General features: G+C 33.6%; 3 protein-coding genes and 1 pseudogene across 6 annotated transcripts; 2 read left to right on the top strand and 2 right to left on the bottom strand.

The window, feature by feature from the left end:
- The first annotated feature begins 596 nt into the window (after nucleotides 1-596).
- Nucleotides 597-2901, top strand: LOC113846995 (homoserine kinase-like). 2 transcript variants are annotated; one of them, XM_027475807.1, is made up of 2 exons: nucleotides 597-1809; nucleotides 2370-2861. In XM_027475807.1, the coding sequence occupies exon 1, from the start codon at nucleotides 716-718 to the stop codon at nucleotides 1799-1801; it is 1086 nt and encodes a 361-aa protein (XP_027331608.1). In that variant the 5' UTR covers nucleotides 597-715; the 3' UTR covers nucleotides 1802-1809; nucleotides 2370-2861. The 2 variants fall into 2 exon arrangements, with proteins under 2 accessions (XP_027331608.1, XP_027331609.1); XM_027475808.1 differs by having other exon boundaries at nucleotides 685-1809; nucleotides 2789-2901.
- A 336-nt stretch (nucleotides 2902-3237) lies between these two features.
- On the bottom strand, nucleotides 3238-8424 carry LOC113874617 (annotated as a pseudogene).
- A 1335-nt stretch (nucleotides 8425-9759) lies between these two features.
- On the top strand, nucleotides 9760-18733 carry LOC113848189 (calcium-dependent protein kinase 26-like). Of its 3 annotated transcripts, none has more exons than XM_027477591.1 (9): nucleotides 9760-9996; nucleotides 10098-10908; nucleotides 11243-11386; nucleotides 11469-11621; nucleotides 11905-12020; nucleotides 12295-12462; nucleotides 14404-14628; nucleotides 16899-17047; nucleotides 18247-18677. In XM_027477591.1, the coding sequence occupies exons 2-8, from the start codon at nucleotides 10155-10157 to the stop codon at nucleotides 17019-17021; spliced, it is 1683 nt and encodes a 560-aa protein (XP_027333392.1). In that variant the 5' UTR covers nucleotides 9760-9996; nucleotides 10098-10154; the 3' UTR covers nucleotides 17022-17047; nucleotides 18247-18677. The 3 variants fall into 3 exon arrangements, with proteins under 3 accessions (XP_027333392.1, XP_027333393.1, XP_027333394.1); XM_027477593.1 differs by having other exon boundaries at nucleotides 9810-9996; nucleotides 17191-18672; XM_027477592.1 differs by having other exon boundaries at nucleotides 9808-9996; nucleotides 16899-18733.
- A 1597-nt stretch (nucleotides 18734-20330) lies between these two features.
- LOC113847865 lies at nucleotides 20331-22387 on the bottom strand. Its single transcript, XM_027477164.1, has one exon. It carries the CDS (start codon nucleotides 22320-22322, stop codon nucleotides 21882-21884), a length of 441 nt encoding a protein of 146 aa, XP_027332965.1. The 5' UTR covers nucleotides 22323-22387; the 3' UTR covers nucleotides 20331-21881.
- Nucleotides 22388-23830: the final 1443 nt, after the last annotated feature.

Raw genomic sequence — 23830 nt, forward strand, 5'->3', positions numbered from 1 at the left:
CTGCTATATGACACCCAATGTTTACGCACCAATTTCGAACGAATCTTGATAATTGATATTATTAGTTAAATAATAATTTTTAAAATTCGTTAAATTAATCTTATCACCCAGCGCTTCTCAATTAGTTGTAATGTACGAAGAGGGGAAGTAGCGACTATTGATACAGGATCTTTGAACTGGCTAATGATAAATTTTTATTTAAAATTATAACATTTAATATTATTAATATATTAAATTTTATAAAAAAAAATGATTGTACATAAGATTTTGTTGAAATGTATATTTTTGAAATTATTATAATTTTCTATTTTCATAAAATAATTATTTATTTTTAAAAACAAAACTCTTATTAATTAGCTTTTTTTTTAAATATTTTAAAATTTATTTTAGCATGGGCCAGCCCCCAGCCGCTGCTTCTAACGGCTGATATGGAGATGGGCTTAAACTGCAGCATATCGAAAGTCCTAGTTGGTGGGCTTCAGCTTCTGGCACTGGACCAAGTTTTGTGATTCGTATGAGTGATGACCCACAAATATGGCAAATATAATACTGCAATTTACGCTAGTATTTTATTTTGCACGAACACCCGTAAATTTAAAGACGCTGATGCTGCAACATGAATCGTGGTTGGTTGGAGACTTGGAGTGTTGATCTTCGCTTTGTTACATACATTTAGTGATAATTTTGGAGAGAGTGGGAAGAGTTGAGTAGAAGGATGGCGACATGCTTCCTCCCGTGTCCGTTACCGGTGAATCTGAAAGGGAGCAACAATGGCATGATCATCCCAAGATTCAGAATCAGATGCAGCCTCTCCGTCAATAAGAAAACGGAGCCGGAACCGGTGTGCCAGTTGGTGAAAGCGTTTGCTCCGGCGACGGTGGCGAATCTGGGTCCGGGGTTTGACTTCCTAGGGTGCGCGGTGGATGGACTTGGGGACATTGTATCAGTGAGGGTGGACCCACAGGTACACCCCGGCGAGATATGCATATCGGATATTAGCGGCCAAAACCCTAACAAGCTCAGCAAAAACCCTCTCTGGAACTGCGCTGGAATCGCCGCCATCGAAGCGATGAAAATGCTTGGCATTCGATCCCGTGGTCTCTCGCTATCCCTTGAGAAGGGTTTGCCTTTAGGAAGTGGGTTGGGATCCAGTGCGGCAAGCGCAGCTGCAGCCGCTGTTGCAGTCAACGAGATATTTGGGAACAAGTTGAGCGTTGAGGAACTGGTCCTCGCTTCCTTAAAATCCGAAGAGAAGGTTTCAGGGTATCATGCGGACAACGTGGCTCCCTCTATCATGGGGGGTTTTGTGCTCATTCGTAGTTACGAGCCATTGGAGTTGATTCAGTTGAAGTTCCCCGCAGAGAAGGAATTGTTTTTCGTGCTGGTGACTCCTGATTTCGAAGCCCCAACGAAGAAAATGCGAGCAGCACTACCTGGTGAGATTGGTATGCCGCATCACGTGTGGAATTGCAGCCAAGCTGGTGCACTGGTGGCATCGGTGTTACAGGGTGACTTGGTTGGGTTGGGGAAGGCTCTGTCTTCCGATAAGATCGTTGAGCCACGGCGTGCTCCTTTGATTCCTGGCATGGAGGCTGTGAAGAGAGCTGCCATTCAAGCTGGGGCTTTTGGGTGTACCATCAGTGGTGCTGGCCCTACTGCTGTTGCTGTCACGGATAATGAACTCACTGGAAACATCATTGGCCAACATATGGTTCGCGCTTTTCTTGAGGATGGTAATTTGAAGGCTTCTGCAAAAGTCAGTCAGCTTGATCGGGTTGGTGCTAGACGCATTGAGAATTGAACCTTCTGGTTTGTACCTTCTTCCTCACTGCTTGCCCATTTATTTCATTCTTGTTTATGTGATGATTGCACGTGTAAATGCGTGATTTTAATTAATTATAATAATGCATCGCCCTATTCATATCTAATCCTTTTATTTTGTTGAATTTTATCTCTCGGACAATTTTCATTTAGTCTTTGACTCATGATTACATATTGCTATTTGAAGTAGCACCCTTATGTTCTTTGTTTGCTATTTTTCCTCTCAGCATTAATTCGCATCATTCATTCTCGTGTCAGGATAAGTCCACGTGCACTTTGTTCTCAACCCCCCACCCATATTTATTCTAAGCTTCTTAAAATTGATTATGATATTCTCTTTAGTATCAAGTTTCAAAAGCTTCGATTAGTATTTAATTAGGTTTCTTTTATTTTAAGTGAATTTCATGGCTGAAACTTCATAGAAATCTGGCACGGCTTCTCTTATTTGTGGCCAGTGAGTGTATAAATGTCAACAACAATGAGGTTGACAAATTTGCATCAGGTTACTTGATCTAATACCGAATTTTAACTTAATATGCTTACCAAAGACTTGTAGATTTCCGAAGTGGATTTCCTTTCCCTGTGGCACTTTTGAGTACTGGCCTGTCACGTGTATTTGATCAAAGAAGCAGCATTCTAGTGTTGAGGTCTGAATAGAGAGACATTAAAACCAAGCTTGGGAGCTGCATATGGGAGATGAAAATTTAAATAGATGAATAATTATGAAAGACCTAGATTAGGTCAGGGTTATGGTGAACTCTAAGTAATGTTTTAGGCAATTTCTTTGCTTTTGTTTTTCATCTTCCTACTTGAGAAAGCTCAATAAGTAAGTCCTTTGTAGCCTTATTTGATTGTGTTAATCTTGCTTTTGATTAGTGTGTAAAATGTTTTTCATTAGTTGTTCTTTGATGTTTCTAGTTATCATTTGAATGCCAATGTTTTTTCTTCTTTCTTGGTAAAACCCAAGAAATTGTGCAGAGGCGTTCGTCGAGAGTTTTAGGATATGTATGGTTGCTTACTAAACCATTGTTTCATCATCGGTGAAAGATCCGTGTTTGTTTAATCATTATATTTTCCTTTCTCCTCTTGTCTTTCTTTTCTGCCCCGCGAGTAATTTTGAAAAGGAACCTGTACAGCTTTTCCGACCCTTGTTTGTATTAAAGATTTTGTTGAATTTCCTTTGTTTGAAGGGAAAAGTTGCACGAGAGACATAAGTGAAAAAAATGATGTAGTAAAAAGATCGAAATAAATAGAAAAATTAGATCAATTGAGTCTTTGGCATTTTTTAATGACTTTGCAACGATTCCTATAATCTTTGCTCAATACACCTCAAGAGCAGCATAGCTCCATTGGAGATCAACAACAATTTAAATAAATAATAATAAAAAAAACCTTTTAATTCGACGTAATCTAAAGTCATCTATTATTGGCAGCATCAGCCTGCCTTGCTCCGATAGAGAAGAACTCGATGATCACTTCTAGGGGCATGCCCTTGGTTTCCGGAACTTTCAAGAAGACAAACACCCAAGCTATGATGCCCATAACCGCAGACAAACTAAAAACACCAACGAGGCCTACAGAATTAAGCATAACTGGAAGGGTGTAGGTGACGATGATACCACAAATCCAAAGTGTGAGAGCACAGATAGCTATGCAGAGACCACGAACTCGAGTTGGGAAGATCTCTGCAAAAAGAATATTCGGTATTTGCCCAAAGCCCACCACGAAACAACAGGAGTAGACAATAACACTCAAAGTTGAGATACATGCATTCACAGTACTCTCCAAATTCAAAACACTCCCTACGACTAGTATGAGAAGCGATGCTATCGACACGGGGGTTGTACTCAGCAGCAAAGTCCTGAATCAAGGAAAAACCAGAGATGTTACCAAAGAGTACTGCAAACGGAATGACACAAACAATTAATGGAGAAATACGTACAGAACCACAACGGGTCAATAAAACTCTACAAAGGAAAAATAGCTCGGCTCCAAATACCGAGTATTTAAAAACAAATTTGTATTATTTTTATTTTTAAAAACAGAAAACTGTTTTTAAAATAGAAAACAAACATACTCTTAGTTCTGAATTTTTGGACACTTTCCAGTTTCATAGCACTTTGCAATGATAATAATTTCAAAACCCTACTTGTCATAGACTACCACCCTGAACTGCAAAAATTCTAGCAAAAAACACGCAGGAAAAAATGCAATGGAAACAGTAAGTTCGTGAGAAAACCCTCTCCAGAATTGATCCACCTCTTGAAACATTCTTACCATTTAAGTAATAAGCCAACAGAAACTTTTATTTTTCTTTGTCAAATAAGCCAGCAGAAATTGATAAAGAGGAAGGTGCATACCTTCTTCCAGATATATCCATGAGCCTCATGGCAACAGCTATACAAGGTAACATCAACAAGGTTATCCCACTGCTAATAAGAAAAGATGCAGAAGTAGAACCAAGGCCCAGGTTTGAAAGAAGATAACCAACACCCGCCTGCTCAAGTATTTGTTTATAGTAGAGCACCCCATTTATACCAGAGAACTGCAATGTTTAAAGTGAAGTTGGATGACAGTCAGGGATAGTTTTTTACTAAGTACAAGATCAGGTAAAATTGATGCAAGACGTTCAAAGAAAAGTTTGCAAATAATCATGTACTGAGTACTGACAAAATTAAACACTTAAATACATCAAGTGTTCCAGAACTAGAAATATTCTAACGAAGTGTAAACTTTTGTTGTTTTCCCTCTTTTGCTTTGTAATAGAAAACCACAAGAATGAATCGAGTTACACTGCCTACTGTCCTGTTAGATAAGTTCACAAATCACGGCAATTAAACTCCATATTTGTCACAAGACATACCAAAACGAAGAGACATACATGTATGTGCATATTTGGAAGTTCAGTAAGAATGGGTAACATAACATTTAACTAAAAGAAAAACTTTGGGCAAAATAAGGTTTAGCTTGATTTGCAAATTTCCTCAGCTTTAATGTTAATCAACAACGCACCAAGTTTTTGCCTTTATAGAGAAGTGGTATAGAACACGATCGTTGCATTCAATAATACCAAAGCTGTCCATATTTAATTGAAAACTACAGGGAAGGCTTAACCTCCTTTTCCCTAAAAAAGAATCATTTGAGTGTTAATATTGAGAAAAAGAAATGCTATTGATTGCATATGATAATAAGAAAAATTCTATGGTATTGAACAAAGAATTGAAATCCAATCAGTTCTTACTTTTTGGTCATCAAATCGTTCAGGATTGAATAATAATCAAGTATGTCCAAAAACTTCTTAACACAATTTCATCAAAGTTGGATTTACTATCATATATCATTAATTCATTTAGATACTACGCCAATTGTTTTAAATTGTAAAAAGAATGATATTGTTGATTTCCTAATAAAATGCTATTGAGATTGACTGCATAATAATAGAGTAATACTTGTTATATGAAAAACTCATGCACGAAGTTTCACAAAATAACGACAATTTTATAACTCGGTAAAAGGTAAGTTGTAATGCGGACCTGATTTTAAATTTCGCCGATATGTATTTATTTCAATTGGAAAAATTACAAAAAAAGAGTTTGGTACCAGGCAGTAGTTCGCCAATAATATTATTCTAATATGTTTAAACATAATGCTGTCAAGTTGAAACGGAGTTTTGAGTTAGTTGAGATAAAAAAAATAAAAAATAAAAAAACCTATTCTAAAAATATGTCTAAATAATTTTCTGACAATTTCATCGAAGGGAGATTTACTCATGTATATACTAGTTTCATAAAATATCACTTTAACCTGTTTTTGTTTTCCTTCTAATTTACCAAAAAGGAAAGAAAAAAATTGCTTACATATCCAAAAAGAAAGAAAACTCGCTTGAATTATTCCCATACCTTCATATTTTGAAATGAAAAGTGACTTGCTCAAACCCTCAAACAATACGTCAACCAAAACAATTTAACTGACATCTTTCAAATAACATAGCCAAGTTCAATTTTTGCTTAAAAAATGAAATCTTCTATAAATCGATACTCGCAAAAGTCATCCAATTAAAAATTCAAAATCTGAGGCGCACCATTAATTGAAGCTCAAAGAAGTTATGAATGAACACAATATGAGGGCATCATATAAAATCTGTAGTTAAGACTGCACTAGTGTAGAATTAATCCTGCCCTTAGCCTATTCATTGTTTAAGAAAGTGAACAAGATGAAAGCAAGCATCAGTGAGCATAACATGTAATGCATAATCACAAGGCAATGCATGAATATAAAAGCACTGAAGGACAATGTTACGGGACATGGAAATAAAAAATAGTGGACATGAAAAGGATGTCATTACCTGCTGAAGAATTTGAATCCCCACGTCCACAATCAGCGCATGCTTCACTCTAGGCTCAAAAAGGTCATTCCAACTCAGCCCTTTTGCTGCTGTTTTGGATGGATGAATCATAGCTGGTCCAACAGGCTGTTGATGCATAAGCTCCTGGGGGCAGGCTGACTCACCAGAGCGGCAGCCTGGACCTTCTCACCACCTGTCAGTGTTGGCACATCACCGCCAGAAAGCGAAACCAGAGACCCACGTCTAGAACCAAGACCACCTTCTTGGTGTAAATATATTCTCTTGAAAAAACCTTCACTTTCAGACCATTTCCATGCTAACTGCCAGCCACCACCAATCCCTGTATGCAAAAGACTGCCTTGCCCCAAGCTACCCTGCCCAGGAGCAGGCATGTCCCTATCCACACTTGTTGCTTGACGTGAGATCAGTGGACTCTCTGATTGTCGTCAGAATCACCAGCAGCAGCATCAGAGATGTAATCATCACCCTCTCTGGCCATGCTTTCCTCATCCCAATCTTCGTTACGAGGTTGATTTCCCTCGACACTAAACAAACTTCCGAAAGTGTCGAAAAAGTATGCTTCGCATGCTTCCTGTTTCCGGGAGCATCTCATGGACACGACCAAAGAGCTTCACTAGAGGGTCCACTAGAACCCTTTGATTTGTCATGCTTCCTTTCCAAGATACAAGGCCAATAGAACTTTGTCGAATGACAGGTCTGGCAACCCAGGATAGGACTTGCTCTTGTCCATACAATTTGATCTGCTCTTTTCTGGCTGATAGATCCTCGGCATCACTCAATTCATTGGCTGGACCAATTATGTACTCTTCTACAGCCGTATCACCCCAAACTCCAAGACCCTCCACCATTAAAGCCATCTCACCTGATCATAGCCAAGGACAATTGCATCCAAATCATGCACATGCACAAATTAATTGTCAAAAGCAAGTAAACACGAAGAAATTAGCAGGTATTTAAATATTCCGAAGCAATAACTGATCAAATAAACTAAATGCACCTACACTAAGAAAATCAGCTCAAAAACCAATGGCAATTATAAATATTTGATTTTCAATATGATTTGATTTTCCAACAGGTTTGAAATAATCACGAGTAACATAATATTTCTGTATTTTTCATTTGAATGTTTAATTGCGTAAGTTTTTATTTTCCCTCTTTAAGGGATACCGAGGATTGAAGTTATCACCTCATGTAACTAAACAAAAATGAATTTAATAAGTACTTCTGAACCACTTTACACAAAAATTCCAATCACTAACAAATTCAGACACGGTACTGTGATAAAGCTAACAGTCAATGGTTCAGTATCATTGTAGTTAACTATCAAGTCTCATTTCTGTTTGCATATAGTCCTTTAACAACACAAACAAATAGCTAACAATTTTTGTAAAATGAAGCAGGTTGGGCTGACAGAATAGAGGCACTAAATGAAAGTTCTGAAATTGAACAATTGAATATCCAGCAACAAGCATGATCTGGGTTGCGTTCAGAGTTGGAAAACTAACCAGCGAATCTTCTCTGCCGCGAAGTCGTTGCAAAACCTTCCTGGCCTCTAGCATCCGCCCCTTACTGACAAGCCATCTTGGAGATTCAGGCAAGAAGAAAAAAGTGAGTGCAAAATAAATGAGAGAGGGAATTGAAAGAACAGCGAACATGAGTCAGCAATTTGGGGCCTTCGCCAGTGACATAGCAAACACCAAACAGTAGGAGACGAACATTCCAGCAGAAGCAGTGAACTGCGGAAGAGTATTTAGTAATCCCCTAATCTCAGGAGGAGCGCTCTCGGATATATAAAGAGGTATAAAGGTAACTGCGAAACCAACGCCTAATCCATCTAAACACCTTGCAAAGAGGAAGATATAAACATTGGAAGACCATAGCATGACAAGACAACTAACAAAACAAAGGACGGACGAGATTATCAACATAGGACGTCGACCTAGCAAGTCTGACAGGGGTCCGGAGAATGTAGTAACCACACTGCCTCCAATACCTGACATGCCCATAAGCGAACCTTCTACTGTCGCTTCATTTTATAATTTAAACTCCCTCTTTATGTACAAAATACATCCTGCATGGTACAAACACATGTAAACCTGTTCAATCTCCAACACATATACAACCTTAATTGCCTTGGCTAACCAAATGCAAATCTGACCTGCAATGCTGGCGTTATTCCAACCTTGCACCAAGTTACCGATAGCTGCAGCCACCGCAACCAGAACAGCTCCGCTCATTTATTTTATAGTGTTCCCGCTGCTATTCAATCACCCCTGGACACTAAGTAATGAGCTCTGAATGAAGGTGAAGCAGTTCGAATATCCTTCTTCCTCTCTCCTCCATCACAATCGGTTACATGTCAAAGAATCATCGTTCCCCCCACACCTCTCATCGGGTCTAATAGTCTTGTGTTGATTTAATTTATATAAATTTAAATTTTTACTCTTCAACGAATCTCATTCTCCTCCGCAACGTAGCTTCTGCATTCTAAAAATTTAACTTCAAAATATCACTGACTTTGGACTCGTCTTACCAAAATTGAAATTTTTTGCTACATTTGGTTATTAGTTTTTTTTTTATGTAATTTTTTATTTTCAAATTTTAATGTTAAATCTTATATTTATACTACACGTATAATTTTTAACGTTAAATTTGCTTGGAATGAAAATAAAGGAAAGAGAAGTCACAATCATAGGAATGATAAATTTGTGAAATAGTAATTACATTACAAGTAGTGACAGAAAACAATAATAGTTGTATTTGCGTATTAGTTGTGGTAATAATAACGGAAGTGGGTACAACAGCAGTGATATAAATGTTGACTTTAAAAGTGACTATAACAGTGATTATAACATTAATGAACGTTAAGATGACAATAATAACAAAGTATTTTAAAGTTATCATCTATAAATTTGATAAGGCATTTTATATTCAAGTCATTGTAAATATTACCTAATCACAGAAAAATAAGTGATAATTATAGTAGAGACATTAATAATACTAACAACAGTAAAATTAGCGAAATTAGCAACTGTGATAATAATAAGAACAATAATTATTATGATAAATATAATAGTAGTGAGAATAATAATAATTGATTAATAAAAGTAGATGATGATTGAGAGGAGAGTTAATTAGTGGTAAGAATGATAATAATAATAATAATTATTATTATTATATGCATTTTAAGAGATATGAAAGTTAAATGACTTGTTTTACAACTAAAATTAAAATTATTTATTTTTAAATTAAGATAATTTTTGTTAACATAATTTATATAAGCAAAATAATCGCATTCGAGTAAAGTAAGAGTATTATAAGGTAAAATTATTCTAAAAGAAACTTAAAAACTTAGGTTTAAAAATTAAAAAATAAAAACTTATAACTAGTAGAACAGGACTTACGTTGTTAAGGTTAATAGATAACTTCGTAATAAGCCCAGAGAAATATCATTTTACAAAGAGCTTTTTGGGTGATTGCCTTTTGGGCTTGCTTTTATGTGTTGGGCTTTGGGCCCTTTTCACTAAGCATTGAGAAAATAAAAAGAAAAATAGAGAGAGAAATGGAAAAAGAAAGCCGCGTGATATTTAATTGAAAATTCTACAGAGAGAAGTGTGCGTAGCTGGTCAGCACTGACCTTCGGATGTTTCTCGGCAGGAACCAATACAATCACCATCTATCCTAAAATTAACAGGAAAATAAAAAATAGAAATATTTTGCTGAAACTAATTTTGGGGAGATCTGTGGGAGTAGGAAGAATTGAAAGGAAACTGATTATCCTCTTTCCATTCGTTCACCTTCTGGTTCTGGTACGCTTAATTAATTGTATTATTTTCTCTGTTAGATTGATTGTGTGAAATAGAAGGGAATAATCTGATATTTGATTTGTTTGTTTGGGAACTGATCGCAGCGAAGCGAAGCTGATGAGAGATCGTTGGATGAATATATAATTAAATTGGTTTGTTTGATGGGCAACACATGCCGTGGATCTTTGAAAGGGAAATATATTCAGGGCTTCAGCCAGCCCGAAGACCATTCCAAGCGCAACACTCATTCTGATCGCCCTGACTCCGAACCCCAACCAACCAAACAACATCCCAATTCTGCTGAAAACATTAACAACGACTACAACAACAACAACAACAATAACAACAATCTACCCTTCAACTCCAGGAAAGACGCCATCATGCGCCGAGGCCTCGATAGCCAAGCGTATTATGTCTTGGGCCATAAGACTCCCAACATTCGTGATCTATACACTCTTGGCCGTAAATTAGGACAGGGACAATTTGGCACCACTTATTTATGCACCGAGAATTCTACCTCCATTGAGTATGCATGCAAATCCATCTCCAAAAGGAAGTTGATTTCCAAGGAGGACGTGGAGGACGTTAGGCGGGAAATTCAGATAATGCATCATTTAGCTGGTCACAAGAACATCGTCACCATCAAGGGTGCTTATGAGGATCCACTCTATGTTCATATTGTCATGGAGCTTTGTTCTGGCGGTGAGTTGTTTGATCGCATCATCCAGAGGGGCCACTATACGGAGCGGAAGGCTGCAGAATTGACCAAAATTATTGTTGGGGTTGTCGAGGCATGTCATTCCCTTGGCGTTATGCATAGAGATCTCAAGCCTGAAAACTTTCTGTTGGTCAATAAAGATGATGATTTCTCTCTTAAAGCAATTGACTTTGGCCTCTCTGTTTTCTTCAAACCAGGTAACAAGTATTCCTTGCTCGGCTTTTCTCTTCGTATCATTCTCCCTCCTTCTCTTTTACAAATTACATTACTTTTATTTTATTGCATATTTGTATTTTCTCCTTAGGCACATTTGTACGGCATAACTGCATGCTTTTTATCTTCTTTAGTGCCTCTGAATTTGCAAAAATTCCTCTTTCGAGAATTCATGATGCTGTCTTCCAACAATTTCTTGTAACTCTTCTCTTGAACTTTACTGCTATTCCCGTTCAGCATTCTTTCTAGTTATTATTTAGACACCATTCAATACTATTTAGTGTTTGTTTAATTCTTTATCCATCCTTTCTGCCTCAGGTCAAGTTTTCACTGATGTAGTTGGCAGTCCATACTATGTTGCTCCTGAGGTTCTCCTCAAGCATTATGGACCTGAAGCAGATGTGTGGACAGCGGGTGTCATACTGTACATATTGCTTAGTGGTGTGCCACCATTTTGGGCAGGTATATGTTGCTGCCAACACTCTTTTGATTTCCCGTCCTTCATCCATGTCATCACTGAAAGTTTTGTTCTTTTGGAGTTCAGAAACCCAGCAGGGTATATTTGACGCTGTATTGAAAGGACATATAGATTTTGACTCCGATCCATGGCCTCTAATATCAGATAGCGCAAAAGATCTGATTAGAAAGATGTTATGCTGTCGGCCTTCAGAACGACTGACTGCTCATCAAGTGTTATGTATGTTTATCCTTTTTTCTTCGACACTTACAATAAACAAGGACCGCTCTGACATGAAAATATAGTTGTTTTTTTTTTTTTTTAACCTTTTGGACTAGTTGCTATCTTTACTCAGTGGATGTTATTATAGATGTGGTAAAGGGGCTGAGCATTAGAAATGGTCCTCCCATCTAATATGTTTGTCAGGTTTATAAAACTAAGGAATGGATTAAATTTTGCAAATATTCAAAATATTGTGTTTCAATGTGATTGTCTGAAGATGTTACTTGTTGTGCCTGTTTAGGTCATCCTTGGATATGTGAAAATGGAGTTGCACCTGACAGAGCACTTGACCCTGCTGTTCTTTCTCGCCTTAAACAGTTTTCTGCAATGAATAAGCTAAAGAAGATGGCTTTGCGGGTAAGTGAAACTAATTGATGATTGAGTATTAGATTGTATAATGTAGCTCGTACATTGTTATGAAAAAGATAATGCATTCCATATATGACATGTTAGAGTTATTGTTGCCTTTGTGGAGTCAACACACTTTACTGCACTTCCTGGATGCCAAATAAACCTCAACTTATTGAGTTTCTTCACTTGCTCTACTCTCACTTCTCCTTCTCCTATTATCTTTTTGTTTGCTAATACTTGGTAACTTTAATTATGGTTTCTTATTATGCTATTTTTTTAGGTAATTGCCGAAAGTCTCTCAGAAGAGGAGATTGCTGGTTTAAGAGAAATGTTTCAGGCCATGGATACTGATAACAGTGGTGCAATCACTTTTGATGAACTGAAAGCTGGTCTAAGAAGATATGGGTCTACCCTTAAGGACACAGAAATACGCGATCTTATGGAAGCGGTAGGGTTTTAGTTCTGTGAAAAATGTTTTTAGAAATATATAATCTTTTATTATTTTCTTATATATTTCTTTGTATTTTGTATGTTTGAATTTTATTGTTTGTCGTTCTCTCTGTTGTATGATTCTTCTTCAATCTTTATGACATGTTGAGGACATAACTCAAGAAGGAAATGTTGAAAGAGGATTTGGTATTTAAGTAATTAAATAAAGGTTTTGTTAACTTAGCCCCTTAGAGCTGAGTTTAAGCATATGTAAATAGAAAATTTTTATGGAAAAAGTACATATTTATTACATTAAAGTTTTCAAAGTGCAATAAATGTTTCTCTTTTAAGTAAAATTTTATTATAATTAGTTGATTATCGTCAGCCCTAGGGGCTGAGGTTAACATATTCCATTAAATAAATAAATAAATAAATAAATATATATATATATATATATATATATATATATATATATATATATATATTGGGCCAATGCACCATGTCCTAGTTGGTTTTTGAGCTTGGGATGGTTTAAGGTTCAAGTCTTGTATCTCGCCAAGTCACCGGTTTATGTTTATGATGTGCATTTGACAACCAACCACTGATGATAAGAAAATTTTAACATTATTTTATCGCTTTGGATATGTTACATGTTAGGAGAGTTGATACATGTGCTAAAACTCAAAAAGTTAATGCAGTAAATGATAGGACTTAATTGTTGATATATACGTAAGTAATTATGCTTGCTGCTTGCCACGTTTTTATATGAACAAATACTTCTCATAAATATGTTTCATTCCCTTCTGATTATTTCGTATGCTAGCAAAGGAATGCTTTTTATAATGCCATTTAATAACTTTTATTCTTAGTTAAATTAACTATTTGAAAATTTTTAAATAATTTAAAAGTTTATAAATAGGTCCTTGAATTTTTAAATCATTCTTGACTGCATTTTCTTTAGGATTTCGTTAAGTATAGGGACCTAATTATAAATTATTAAATAATTTAGAGACTGACTGAATAATAAAACTAGTGACCTAAAGCTAACAGAGGGATCTAATTAAAAATTATTTACAAGTTCAAGGACCCAGTTACAGACTTTCAAAGTATAGGGACTTATTTAAAATGCCCATATAGCTCAAGGTTTAACCTTTATTAATTATTAATTATGCTAGTAAAGGGATGCTTGTAGTTGGTACTCTGGCCTGGTGTATCTAAGTACTGGGTTTTTTATTTTTATCAATGAGAACACTTATCTTTCATTTAATTTGAATAGAATGGGATCTTCCCTTCAGTAGAAACTTGAGTGATAGAGGTGAGTTTCTATCCCTTATGCTTTTACTTGAGTCAATTTACTTTTAAGCAAGAGTTGATAGAAGACCTTGGAATCTGGATCCCCTTGCTCATTCTCTTGTAAATGCCCCTTCTAGTTTAGCACTCTAACCCCAAACTTGGGGAAGAAATATTTTAGGCCAGACTTTGCTTAAATAGGTCACCTCTGTTTGGCTAAAACTGCTTCCCTTTGTTTGGTCTCTTATTTATATTGGCTTTTTCTTCTTTGGCCCTCTGGCCTAGTTAGCATATTGAAAGTCTATTTAACAGTCTATATTGCCTAAGGACCTTCAAATAGGTCAATACACCTTGAAGCTGTTTAGTTTGAGAAAATGTTTACTGTTTTGCTAATAAATACAATTATCACTTTTTTTCCTATTTTCAAAGAATTGTACATGTGACAATTTTGTAATTATTAGTGAAAATAGGAAATGAAAACAAAATGTTTTTTTCAACCAACCATAAAATTATTTGAAGCACATTAATAGTGTGATGTTACTGTGGAAAACCATGGAGTAGTCTGTCATTTTTACATGATTCCATTTTTCATTTCTAATCTGTATCTTTCATTCATGTTAAATAATCTTTGATTTTGTTCCACTCAGCTAAAATGTTTGAGCTGTTTCAGGCTGATGTGGACAAAAGTGGAACCATAGATTATGGGGAGTTTATAGCTGCAACAGTTCATCTCAACAAACTAGAGCGTGAAGAACATCTTATTGCAGCATTCCAATATTTTGACAAAGATGGTAGCGGTTATATTACAGTTGATGAACTTCAACAAGCTTGTGCAGAACATAACATGACAGATGTTTTTCTTGAAGATATTATAAGGGAAGTTGACCAAGATAATGTAAGTCATTTAGTTGTGTTACATTCACATAGGAAATCCTTGTTGGCTATTAGAAGTTAATTTTGAAAGATCTTACAGTTTTGTATTATGTATATCCTCCTGAAAAAATGTGCATTTAGTTTTCACATTTTCTCTACTTTTACTAACATTAATTTTATTTTTATTTTTTGTGTGTTTTGAAATCTAATCTTCAGTGAAAGAATGCTTGCATATTGTAAGCAATATTAATTTGCATTTATCCTACATTAACTGGAGTTTCATTTCAAAGCTATTAGAATTTTGTTATCTACCACCTTAATCCTGTAAGAAGTTTAATTCTTTAAATCTACTTCTGATTAATCATGTTAAGATGTCTCATATTGGTTAAGAATAGAGACAAAATACTCTTTATAAGGGCTAGGGTTATTCTCCTCTTATGAGCTAGCTTTTGGAAGTAAGTTAGGCTCAAAGTTTCTTAATATAGTATCAGAGTCTATTCAGTTTGAATGTTGGACTGCCCACAGATATCTAATTTTGTTGGGTTCATCAATATAGATGTCTAGTCCTGCAAATTTCACGCAGCAGATATCCAGTCCTGGGCGTGAGAAGGGTGTGTTAAGATGTTCCATATTAGTTAGGAATAGAGTCAGAATACTCCTTATAAAGACTAAAGTAGTTCTGGGTGTGAGGAGTGTGTATTAAGATGTCTCACATTAGTTAGGAATAGAGTCAGAATACTTCTTATAAGAGTTAAGGTATTTCTCCTCTTATGAGTTAGTTTTTGGGAGTGAGTTAGGCCTAAAGTTTCTTAACAAATCAATATTAATATATATTACATCTAAAATTGTTCTTGTAGCAATTAGGATGCATACTAAGGGAAGATTGTATCTCATATTTCAAAATGATGTTCTAGATAAATTATAATAGTATCCATAAAAACTATATAGCCTCATAAAATCTTTAAAAGGGACATGAAAAAATAATAGTAATTAGTTTATATTCAAAACATAGAGATGTGTTAATTGTTTGCGATTATTTTGTTATAGGGGTTATGTTGTGATAGTCAAAGACATGGTAAAATGTTTGATGATAAGTAGTTTTAGATAACTATTATTGCCAAAATTGCTTAGTTGTTACTTGTTACAATTGACGTTGCAAATATTTTTCAAATACATCTTCAATTATTGGGTGAATTTCTTGTGAGACCCACTAAATAGTTTGGACCTACATGAAATTCACCCAAAGTGTATTGCTCACATTCCTTTGTTACTAAAAACAACCCTTGTGATTGCACCTGGTTGTCAGGCTTTTGTTCTAACCCTATTTTACATATGTAACTTGGTGTGAATGGTTAGTGTATAGCAAGTGTTGATTTTGGCATAGGGGGGGAACAACAGAGATAAAAGAGAATGAGTTTATAAATTGACATCAACTGAGATATATTACAATGAGATTTGCATATGATGATAAAACCTAAAGCACTCACCCCTGTTTATACTAATAATTCCAACTAATTAAAGAAACACATCATGATATATTAGGAAATATGGAAACTTAGAAAATAGAGAAATGATTCCTAAGAAATAATTTTTAAGATACCTTAAAATATTCTAGCATAGAATCTATATATTATAAGATTGGATACTTTAAATAATTCTAAGATATAATATTGATGTCATGAGATATTCTAACATGCCACCTCAAGCTAAAGCTAATTAAGCTTTAAGCTTGCTGTAAGTAAACCCTTTTAAAATATAGTATATGGAGGTGGCCGATAATCCATTTCTGACAATATATTAGCTGAATGGATTGGGTCTCTCAAACTTGAGAATCAGCGGACTCTGAGCAGGATTGATGACAAGATAGCTATGTAGTATCACACTATCACTACTTTTCTTTTTCTGTTTTCTGAGGGTTTTCTTATCAATTCTTGTTTGAATTCCCATCTGAGATTGATATCTTAATACCAGTGGATAAGGTATTTTAAGCTGTTTTCCTTCAATAAATGATTTTTTTTTTTCAGGTTATTATAGTGTTTGGCTCTATGTAGTTAGGACCAATGCTTGATCTATCCATTAAACATTTTTCTGGTCAAAGTTGAATTTGGGAAAAACAACTAATTAAGCAAAATTATATCATGCCTTAAATACACTCTAAATATCAAATGCCTGAATTCTAATAATTTGACAAGCATGATTCTTTGTTCCCTATTGATATTTAATTGGATCAAGTTCCTGCACCCTCGTCGTACAATTCTGCTCTGTGATTTTGTTTATACCTTTTTGTTTTAGGATGGAAGGATTGATTATGGTGAATTTGCTGCCATGATGCAAAAAGGCAACCCTGGAATTGGTAGGAGGACCATGCGCAACAGTCTGAATTTGAGCATGAGAGATGCATCAAGTGCTCAATAGCTTCTAATTGTGCTCATTATGTACAGGTACTTTTGGCTTGGGGTAAAATAGAGCTGTCATTAGTCAATACCCTCAAATGTGATGGATGGCAAATTTTTTCCTATAATTGCTTAGATCCCACTGCTTTGATTTCTAAAATTCCAATTAAACACTTCCTTTTTATCTTCAGCCAGTGTGCTTGGTTCCTACAATTACAAGTGCTTTTATGGCGGTGTTTAGAAATATTGACAGGGAATGAAAGGTTAATTATACTATTACGAATATAGATGGAAATAACAAATTCAGATTCTGTGTAGAGGAAGAGCACAAGGGGCAGGAAGAAGATAGGATTAAGAATTTGGATCTGGCACCTTTTAAGCTAGGAATACACTTCAGCAATTTAAGTGCAAAGTTATAACCATTTACTGAAAAATCAATGGTTGATGTTGTGATGAAATACATGCACATGTACAACAACTTATAAAGTGAAAATTTCAATCAACAGTTGTAACTTTGTGTTTTACCCTTTATGGTGCATCATTTGCTTTAGAGAAATCAATTCCTAAGAATTTACTATCTTCTGAGTGAATCTATTAATAGAACAGTTATCACTCAGATTTTACCAAAGATGAAAAATTAGACATACTTCTGTCTCGCAAAGGTTCTTCAGTAAAAGAGATGATGCAACGAAAGAGACATTCTTGCCATGTTTCTTTTCTAATTTTTTGGGGGCTGGGGTTATATATATTTGATATCTGAATTTGGGAATATAAGAAGTATTATTTCTATCGAAGTATGGACGGAGCTAAGATGCAGGTGCAAGTATTCTTAATCAATGGGCGTATATGGTAAAAATAATGTTTTTAAGGTTTTAGGTTGGCTGGAGTTATGGAAGTATAAATTGAAGTTGCCATGCTAACCAACTGGCCTACGAACCTCTTGTAATTATTTGTATGGTAGCAATAGTTTTATAAGAAAGATGTAATCCCAAGACTGAACTTGGGGTGGGAGCGGGACTCCCATATAGGCATTTTTGTAAATATAGTTCCAGTCATTATTCTTGGTTCTGCTTCTTGTGAAAGTTCCAGAACCAATATCTGTTGCTGAATAATGCATCTCAAATTCTCTCTGTATAGTTTATATGTGGCAGTTTGCTAAAACAAATGTTAACTGAACAGTTTTTGACGTTGTATTACTCTCAATGTTAACGTCAACCGTCCTATATTCTGGTATGCAATTTTGGCAGGTTGTATGCAGCGCAAGTCAGTAAGAGAAAACTAAAGCATAGATCTTTACAAAAAAATTGTTTCATATCCTGCTGAGAGATCCTTTGGCATGAAGAACAATCAGGATTGTGGGTGCTCTCGCATAAGCACTTATCAAGTGTTACATTTATGTGCTGAATGACTGCAGAAATTGGTTCTCGCTTTGTAAACTTCAGTGTTAAAGTGTTAACAGCTATTTCATGTTGATCTGTTATTTTTCTGTGCTTTCATGTAGGGGAACTCTGTCTATAGTTGAAGTAGAAGGATTTTGATCTTTCAGGTTTTTTATTTCACGGATGTAAAGTTTCACACGCATGGACATGATGTATTGGGCGAACTAAAAAGCCTATCTGGATTATGTCGGAGCACATGCATTGTGTTAAAGTGATAGTGGAAGCATATTATTTCCCAGCTGGATTTTTCTTGCCTAAACAAATATTAAATCCATGCTCTTAATAAAGTTACATTTTAAAACATAAATAATAAAGACTAACAAAAAACTGGCTAATGAGATTAAATATAATTTAATAATGATGTTAAATGTTTGAACTACTAGTAAAACAAAATTTTTAGTGAGATGAACATTCTCCAAAGTTTGTAACAAAGTCGGATATGGAGCACTTGTTACGCCTCCGAGGTTTTCTTTTAACTCGTCTCAGTTTGAGGTTTTCTTTAAGAGTAAATCATCAACTTTTATTCCGAATTTTGTAACTCATTTTCAGTTGTCTTTAATATAATAGAAATTTTGTTATAGTCTCAAAAGTTATTTAAAAATCTCATGCATTAGTCCCTATTGTTTGTAAATGTCTTTAGCATTGAACAAAATGATCATGTAGTACATTAAATATTAAAAAATGTTACCAACACTTTCATTAACACACTCTTTATTATTGACTAAAGTTCATTGAAAATTACAAAAAATGTCTTGATAATTTTAGCTCTTAAGACCAAAGATAAGCAACTAATAATAATAAAATTTTATTAAAAAGATAAGTATTTATTATATTTTTATAATTTTAATATAATTATTGTATAATTTTTTCATAAAAAAATTTATTTGTAAATGTTAAAATATTTACTAATTTAATTTCTAGTAATTTATAACTGCAATAAAAATATACACCAGTAATTCATAATTGTATAACTTACTTATAACAAGTCAATTCAATAAAAAAAATTTATACTAATCATATTTAAAAGAATTTGAACATGAATCAAAAGTTCATAAATTTACATTGTTAAATAAAATATTACTTTTAGTTCACAATTATGATAATGAAATACACACATAAAAAATTAAATAGTAATTTTTTAAAATATAAATAAAACATATATTACACTATAAAATTAAAGTGTAAAGCAACTCTACTTTAATAGATTGTCTTCTAAGAGTAACTTCTTTTTTAAGAGTAATTTTATATAACGGTAACTCTCTATTTATGTCATGTCATAATTTGTAAGTAATTTCATCTCCAGTAAAAATTTCATATAAGAAATAGTATCTTTCTTAAAATATAATTAGGTATACTTGCATCGGTATTTTTACTAATAGTTATGAAAGTTTGATATATATTCTTCTAAATATATATACTTTGTGAAAAAATCATTCTTATAAATAAATTAAATTTATTTTTAATAATAAAACTCCCCAATTCAAGTTTCATAATTAAATATCATTAAACAGAATCAAAATAAACACTCTTCTCACACTTTATAAATAAATTAATGATAATGATTAAAATTTATATAATAAAAAATTTTATGCAATAAAAAAATAAATTAAAAATTTATTTTTCCAAAAACATAATTTTAAGTGATAATAATATAATAAATAATTAAAATCATTATTATAAGAATATGTCACTTTCATCGTTATTAATTCATAACAATGAAAAACCGCCAAATCACTTCTAATATAAAGGTATGCTATATTATTGATTTATATAAATTTAAAAATATAATGATAGTTTGCTTATTTTTTATTTAATTATTTTATATAATTTTTAATTTACAAAATTAATAATATATTATATTTTTTTTATATTTTTATTATTTATTGAATAAATTTTTAGAGTAAGAAACATAATTTAAATTATGAAGAATTTATAAAAATTAAATATGAATAATTTAAATTAGAATTTTTATTTTGAATAATTAAAATTTTAATTTCTCAAAATTATGTGTAATGTTTATTCACAAAAATTAAAAAATTACACGTAACTTAAAAGTAAAGAAATTAAAAGTACATTTTTTTTAACACTTACAGTACTTTTATTATTAAATTAACCTGTATTATTCTTAGGAACATTCCACGCACCAAAACTGTTGCGACCATCGAAGAAGATTCCAGAAAGAAAGTTATACACCGACCTTGGCATACCAAATGATTGACAATTATGATAATACGTCAAACCATACTAAATGACTGGCTTGCCTTGTCTATCAACTAGGCAGTGAAAAGAGAAATAACGGATTCATTTATAATGTTTATTTTTAAATTACTTAAATAATTAAGAAATTGTTTAATAAAATTTATTTATAAATTATTTTAAATATAAAAAAGGATCTGTTTGTTTAAATTTTTAAAAAAATAAATTTATTTTTTCGAGTTTTTATAAAAAGTATATTTATTTTTATTACTTACAATTATAAAAACAACTCTTTTATTTTAAAAAATAATTATAATTCAAAAGTAATTTTAAAAAAAGTAAAATAATTCTATTACTTTAAAAATAAAAAAAAAAGAGTTTCATATGTAACATTTTATAATTATTTTTTAATAACATACCATGTAATTATCTTTTCTATTTTATTTTTCGCACAAAGAAAAGGTGCACCGACTCGGACACAAAGCAAAGGCATGCGGTGTTGGGTGGTGGAACCGTGGGAGGCAGCTTAACTCCTGTGTCGTAACCGCAACGTAAAACGGCATCACAAGGTAAGTGGCTAATCAGGTATGGTTCTTCAATGAAATTATGTTGTTTCACATTGAATTTCAAACATTCGATTCAACGTACAGACAGAAATAGTGGAGAAATTAAATTGAACACACATGAAAATATGAGCCAGCTAGGAAGTCGGAAGGGAAACTCGAATTTCAAAGCAAGGTCTTGCATAATAACAAAGTTTAAAATTAGAATATTCATGTGAATCATTATATAAGCACGGTTACGAATTACTCGGCACCGTAGTTGGTGCCACATTTTCCTATGTTTTAGAAGAGAGGTCCTTATAATTATAAAACATGCATCGATCTCGTACGTTGTAGCAAGAAATAATCTTGTAGGTTGGCAAGTTCTATTCTACATTTACAATATTATATAATACGCTGTAACAACTTTACTGAATCTAAACCCTCGACCGACAGCAGCTAAGGTAAGATAATCAGTCAGGTAATTTTATCCCAACCCACAATATAGATTATAGAATAGCAATAACCAATTATACATGAAAGTAATTGCAGACAGGCTTATAAGAGATATTGTACATGAAGGGGGAAAGAACAAATGAATTGCATAAGCTAGCTAGCCGTACCAATAGTAATTTGCATGGAGGATCTGAAAGACTAAATTAATTATTTGAAGGAAGAATGGGATGGATTGTGTTGGGAAATGGATTATGTGGTCCTGGCGTAGGTTTGAGGAAGAGTGGCATGATCAGAAGTGATGAATCTTCTGATCTCAGAGCGGAACTTGTAGAAAACATGTCTCAAAGTGCCCCTGTTGTGGGAACCAAGGAGCTTGGTTTCTTGGTCGTTCATTTCGAGATCTGTAGCAAAGATGGGCTTTCTGGAGAGGATCCAAGCCCAGCTCCAATCCCACCATTTCCTTACAGAGGTGCCCGCATAGTGACCCATAGATGAGAGGGACTTGGATCTTGGAAATGACCAAGAGGATGCAGCTGCAGCTGCAGCTTCAGGGGTGCCTTGGATCTTAAGGGACAAGGAAGAAAGACGTCTTCGAAGGCCTCCTTCTTCTAGTTTTGAGTCTGAACGCGACACTGGAAGCGATGGCTTAGTATTCGGGAACAAGTTCCGCTTCTGAGCGATGGAGCTCATGGTGTCGGTGCTTGCAATTGCAAATGAAACCCAACCCAACGTTTAATGCCTGTGCGTCTCTGCTTATTGCTGTTCGCTAAGCTTTGAAAAGTCCAGATATTGTAGTAGTAATAATAATAATAATAATAATAATATAATATGAATGGTGAAATGGATCGCTCACAGCTCTACCACAGCCTGTTTTATTCCTTTTGTGGGGTCAGTCCCCATTCAGCATTCGCATCTCTCTCTCTCTCTCTCTCTCTCCCCATCCAGTGTGCTGTGTTGCGTTGGGTGATGTGTTGCAATTTTAGTTCTTTTCTTCTTTAACTTTATGTCATCCTTGGACTTGGAAGTTGTCTGGTCGCATTAAATTCACTGTCGGTTCGGTGAGGTGCTTAATTTGTTTGCAAATTTTCGATTAATTATTAGATCCAATGGAGAGGAGCAAATGGCTCATTGGTTTATTGGTTGGCAATCATAATTGTTGCCTCTCCTCTCGCCTCATATTGTGTTTGTGAAAATGTCAAGTCACTTTTAAAAAATTATCAATACATATTTATCATGATTTTTAATATTATTTTTTTATTCTTTAATTAATGTTCTTAAAATGTTGACAATATTATTTATTTTCTTTCAAATTTATTGTATAATTCATTTATATTCTTATGCATAAACAGAACATAAAATTTATACCTTATTTTTTACTTAAAATTATGCCAAAAAACATCTTTAGTAAATTTTATGACCAAATGGAACATATATGGCAAAAGTAATTGATCGTAGAGGAGCTTCAATGTTATTTGATTCTCCTTGATACTAGCTAGTAAATATCAAATGTATGATAATATGCTATTGCAATTCAACTAGAGTTCAATATGGCCTCTAATACTCTTTCAACGGAAAAACGAAATAGAAATAAAAATTAATGGAAGTGGTAAAACTAAGTATAGCTGTTTTGGGGAAAAAAATTAATACCAAGCCATATTATTTAATAAATACCAACTTTGTTCATTACTTTATACGAACATATTAATATTTAGTCGCAGTTTAAATAGCATGTACAAGTATCTTAAAATGCCTGAAGTGAAAAGATAAATACTAAAAAAAAGATAAATATTTTTATATATATCATATTGATATAACACATTAACAGTGTAACTAAATATTCACGCTTAGTAATTATATTTTTTATGGACAAAAAATCACTATCTATCAAAGCGTTAAGCTTCTAATATTGATCAAGATAGAGAAAAGAGACTTATTACTTTTTAATGTTCTTTTAAAAATAATTTTTTAAAATAATATATTTTAAAATATATTTTCTGAATTTTTTTGTAATATTTATTTACAATAAAATTTATTTTTAATTAAATTTTATCTTCAATGTAAACAAAATTACACAATTGTATCATATGTCATCATTTAGTAAATTTAATCTATTATGTGATTAAATATATAAGATTGTGCTACATGTTATTATGCCTGTTTAACTTCTAAAATTTAATTCAATTACTCGTTACTACGAC

Source organism: Abrus precatorius, unplaced genomic scaffold, assembly GCF_003935025.1.
Source record: "Abrus precatorius isolate BTA unplaced genomic scaffold, Abrus_2018 Scaffold8, whole genome shotgun sequence".
NCBI classification, from domain to species: Eukaryota; Viridiplantae; Streptophyta; class Magnoliopsida; order Fabales; family Fabaceae; genus Abrus; species Abrus precatorius.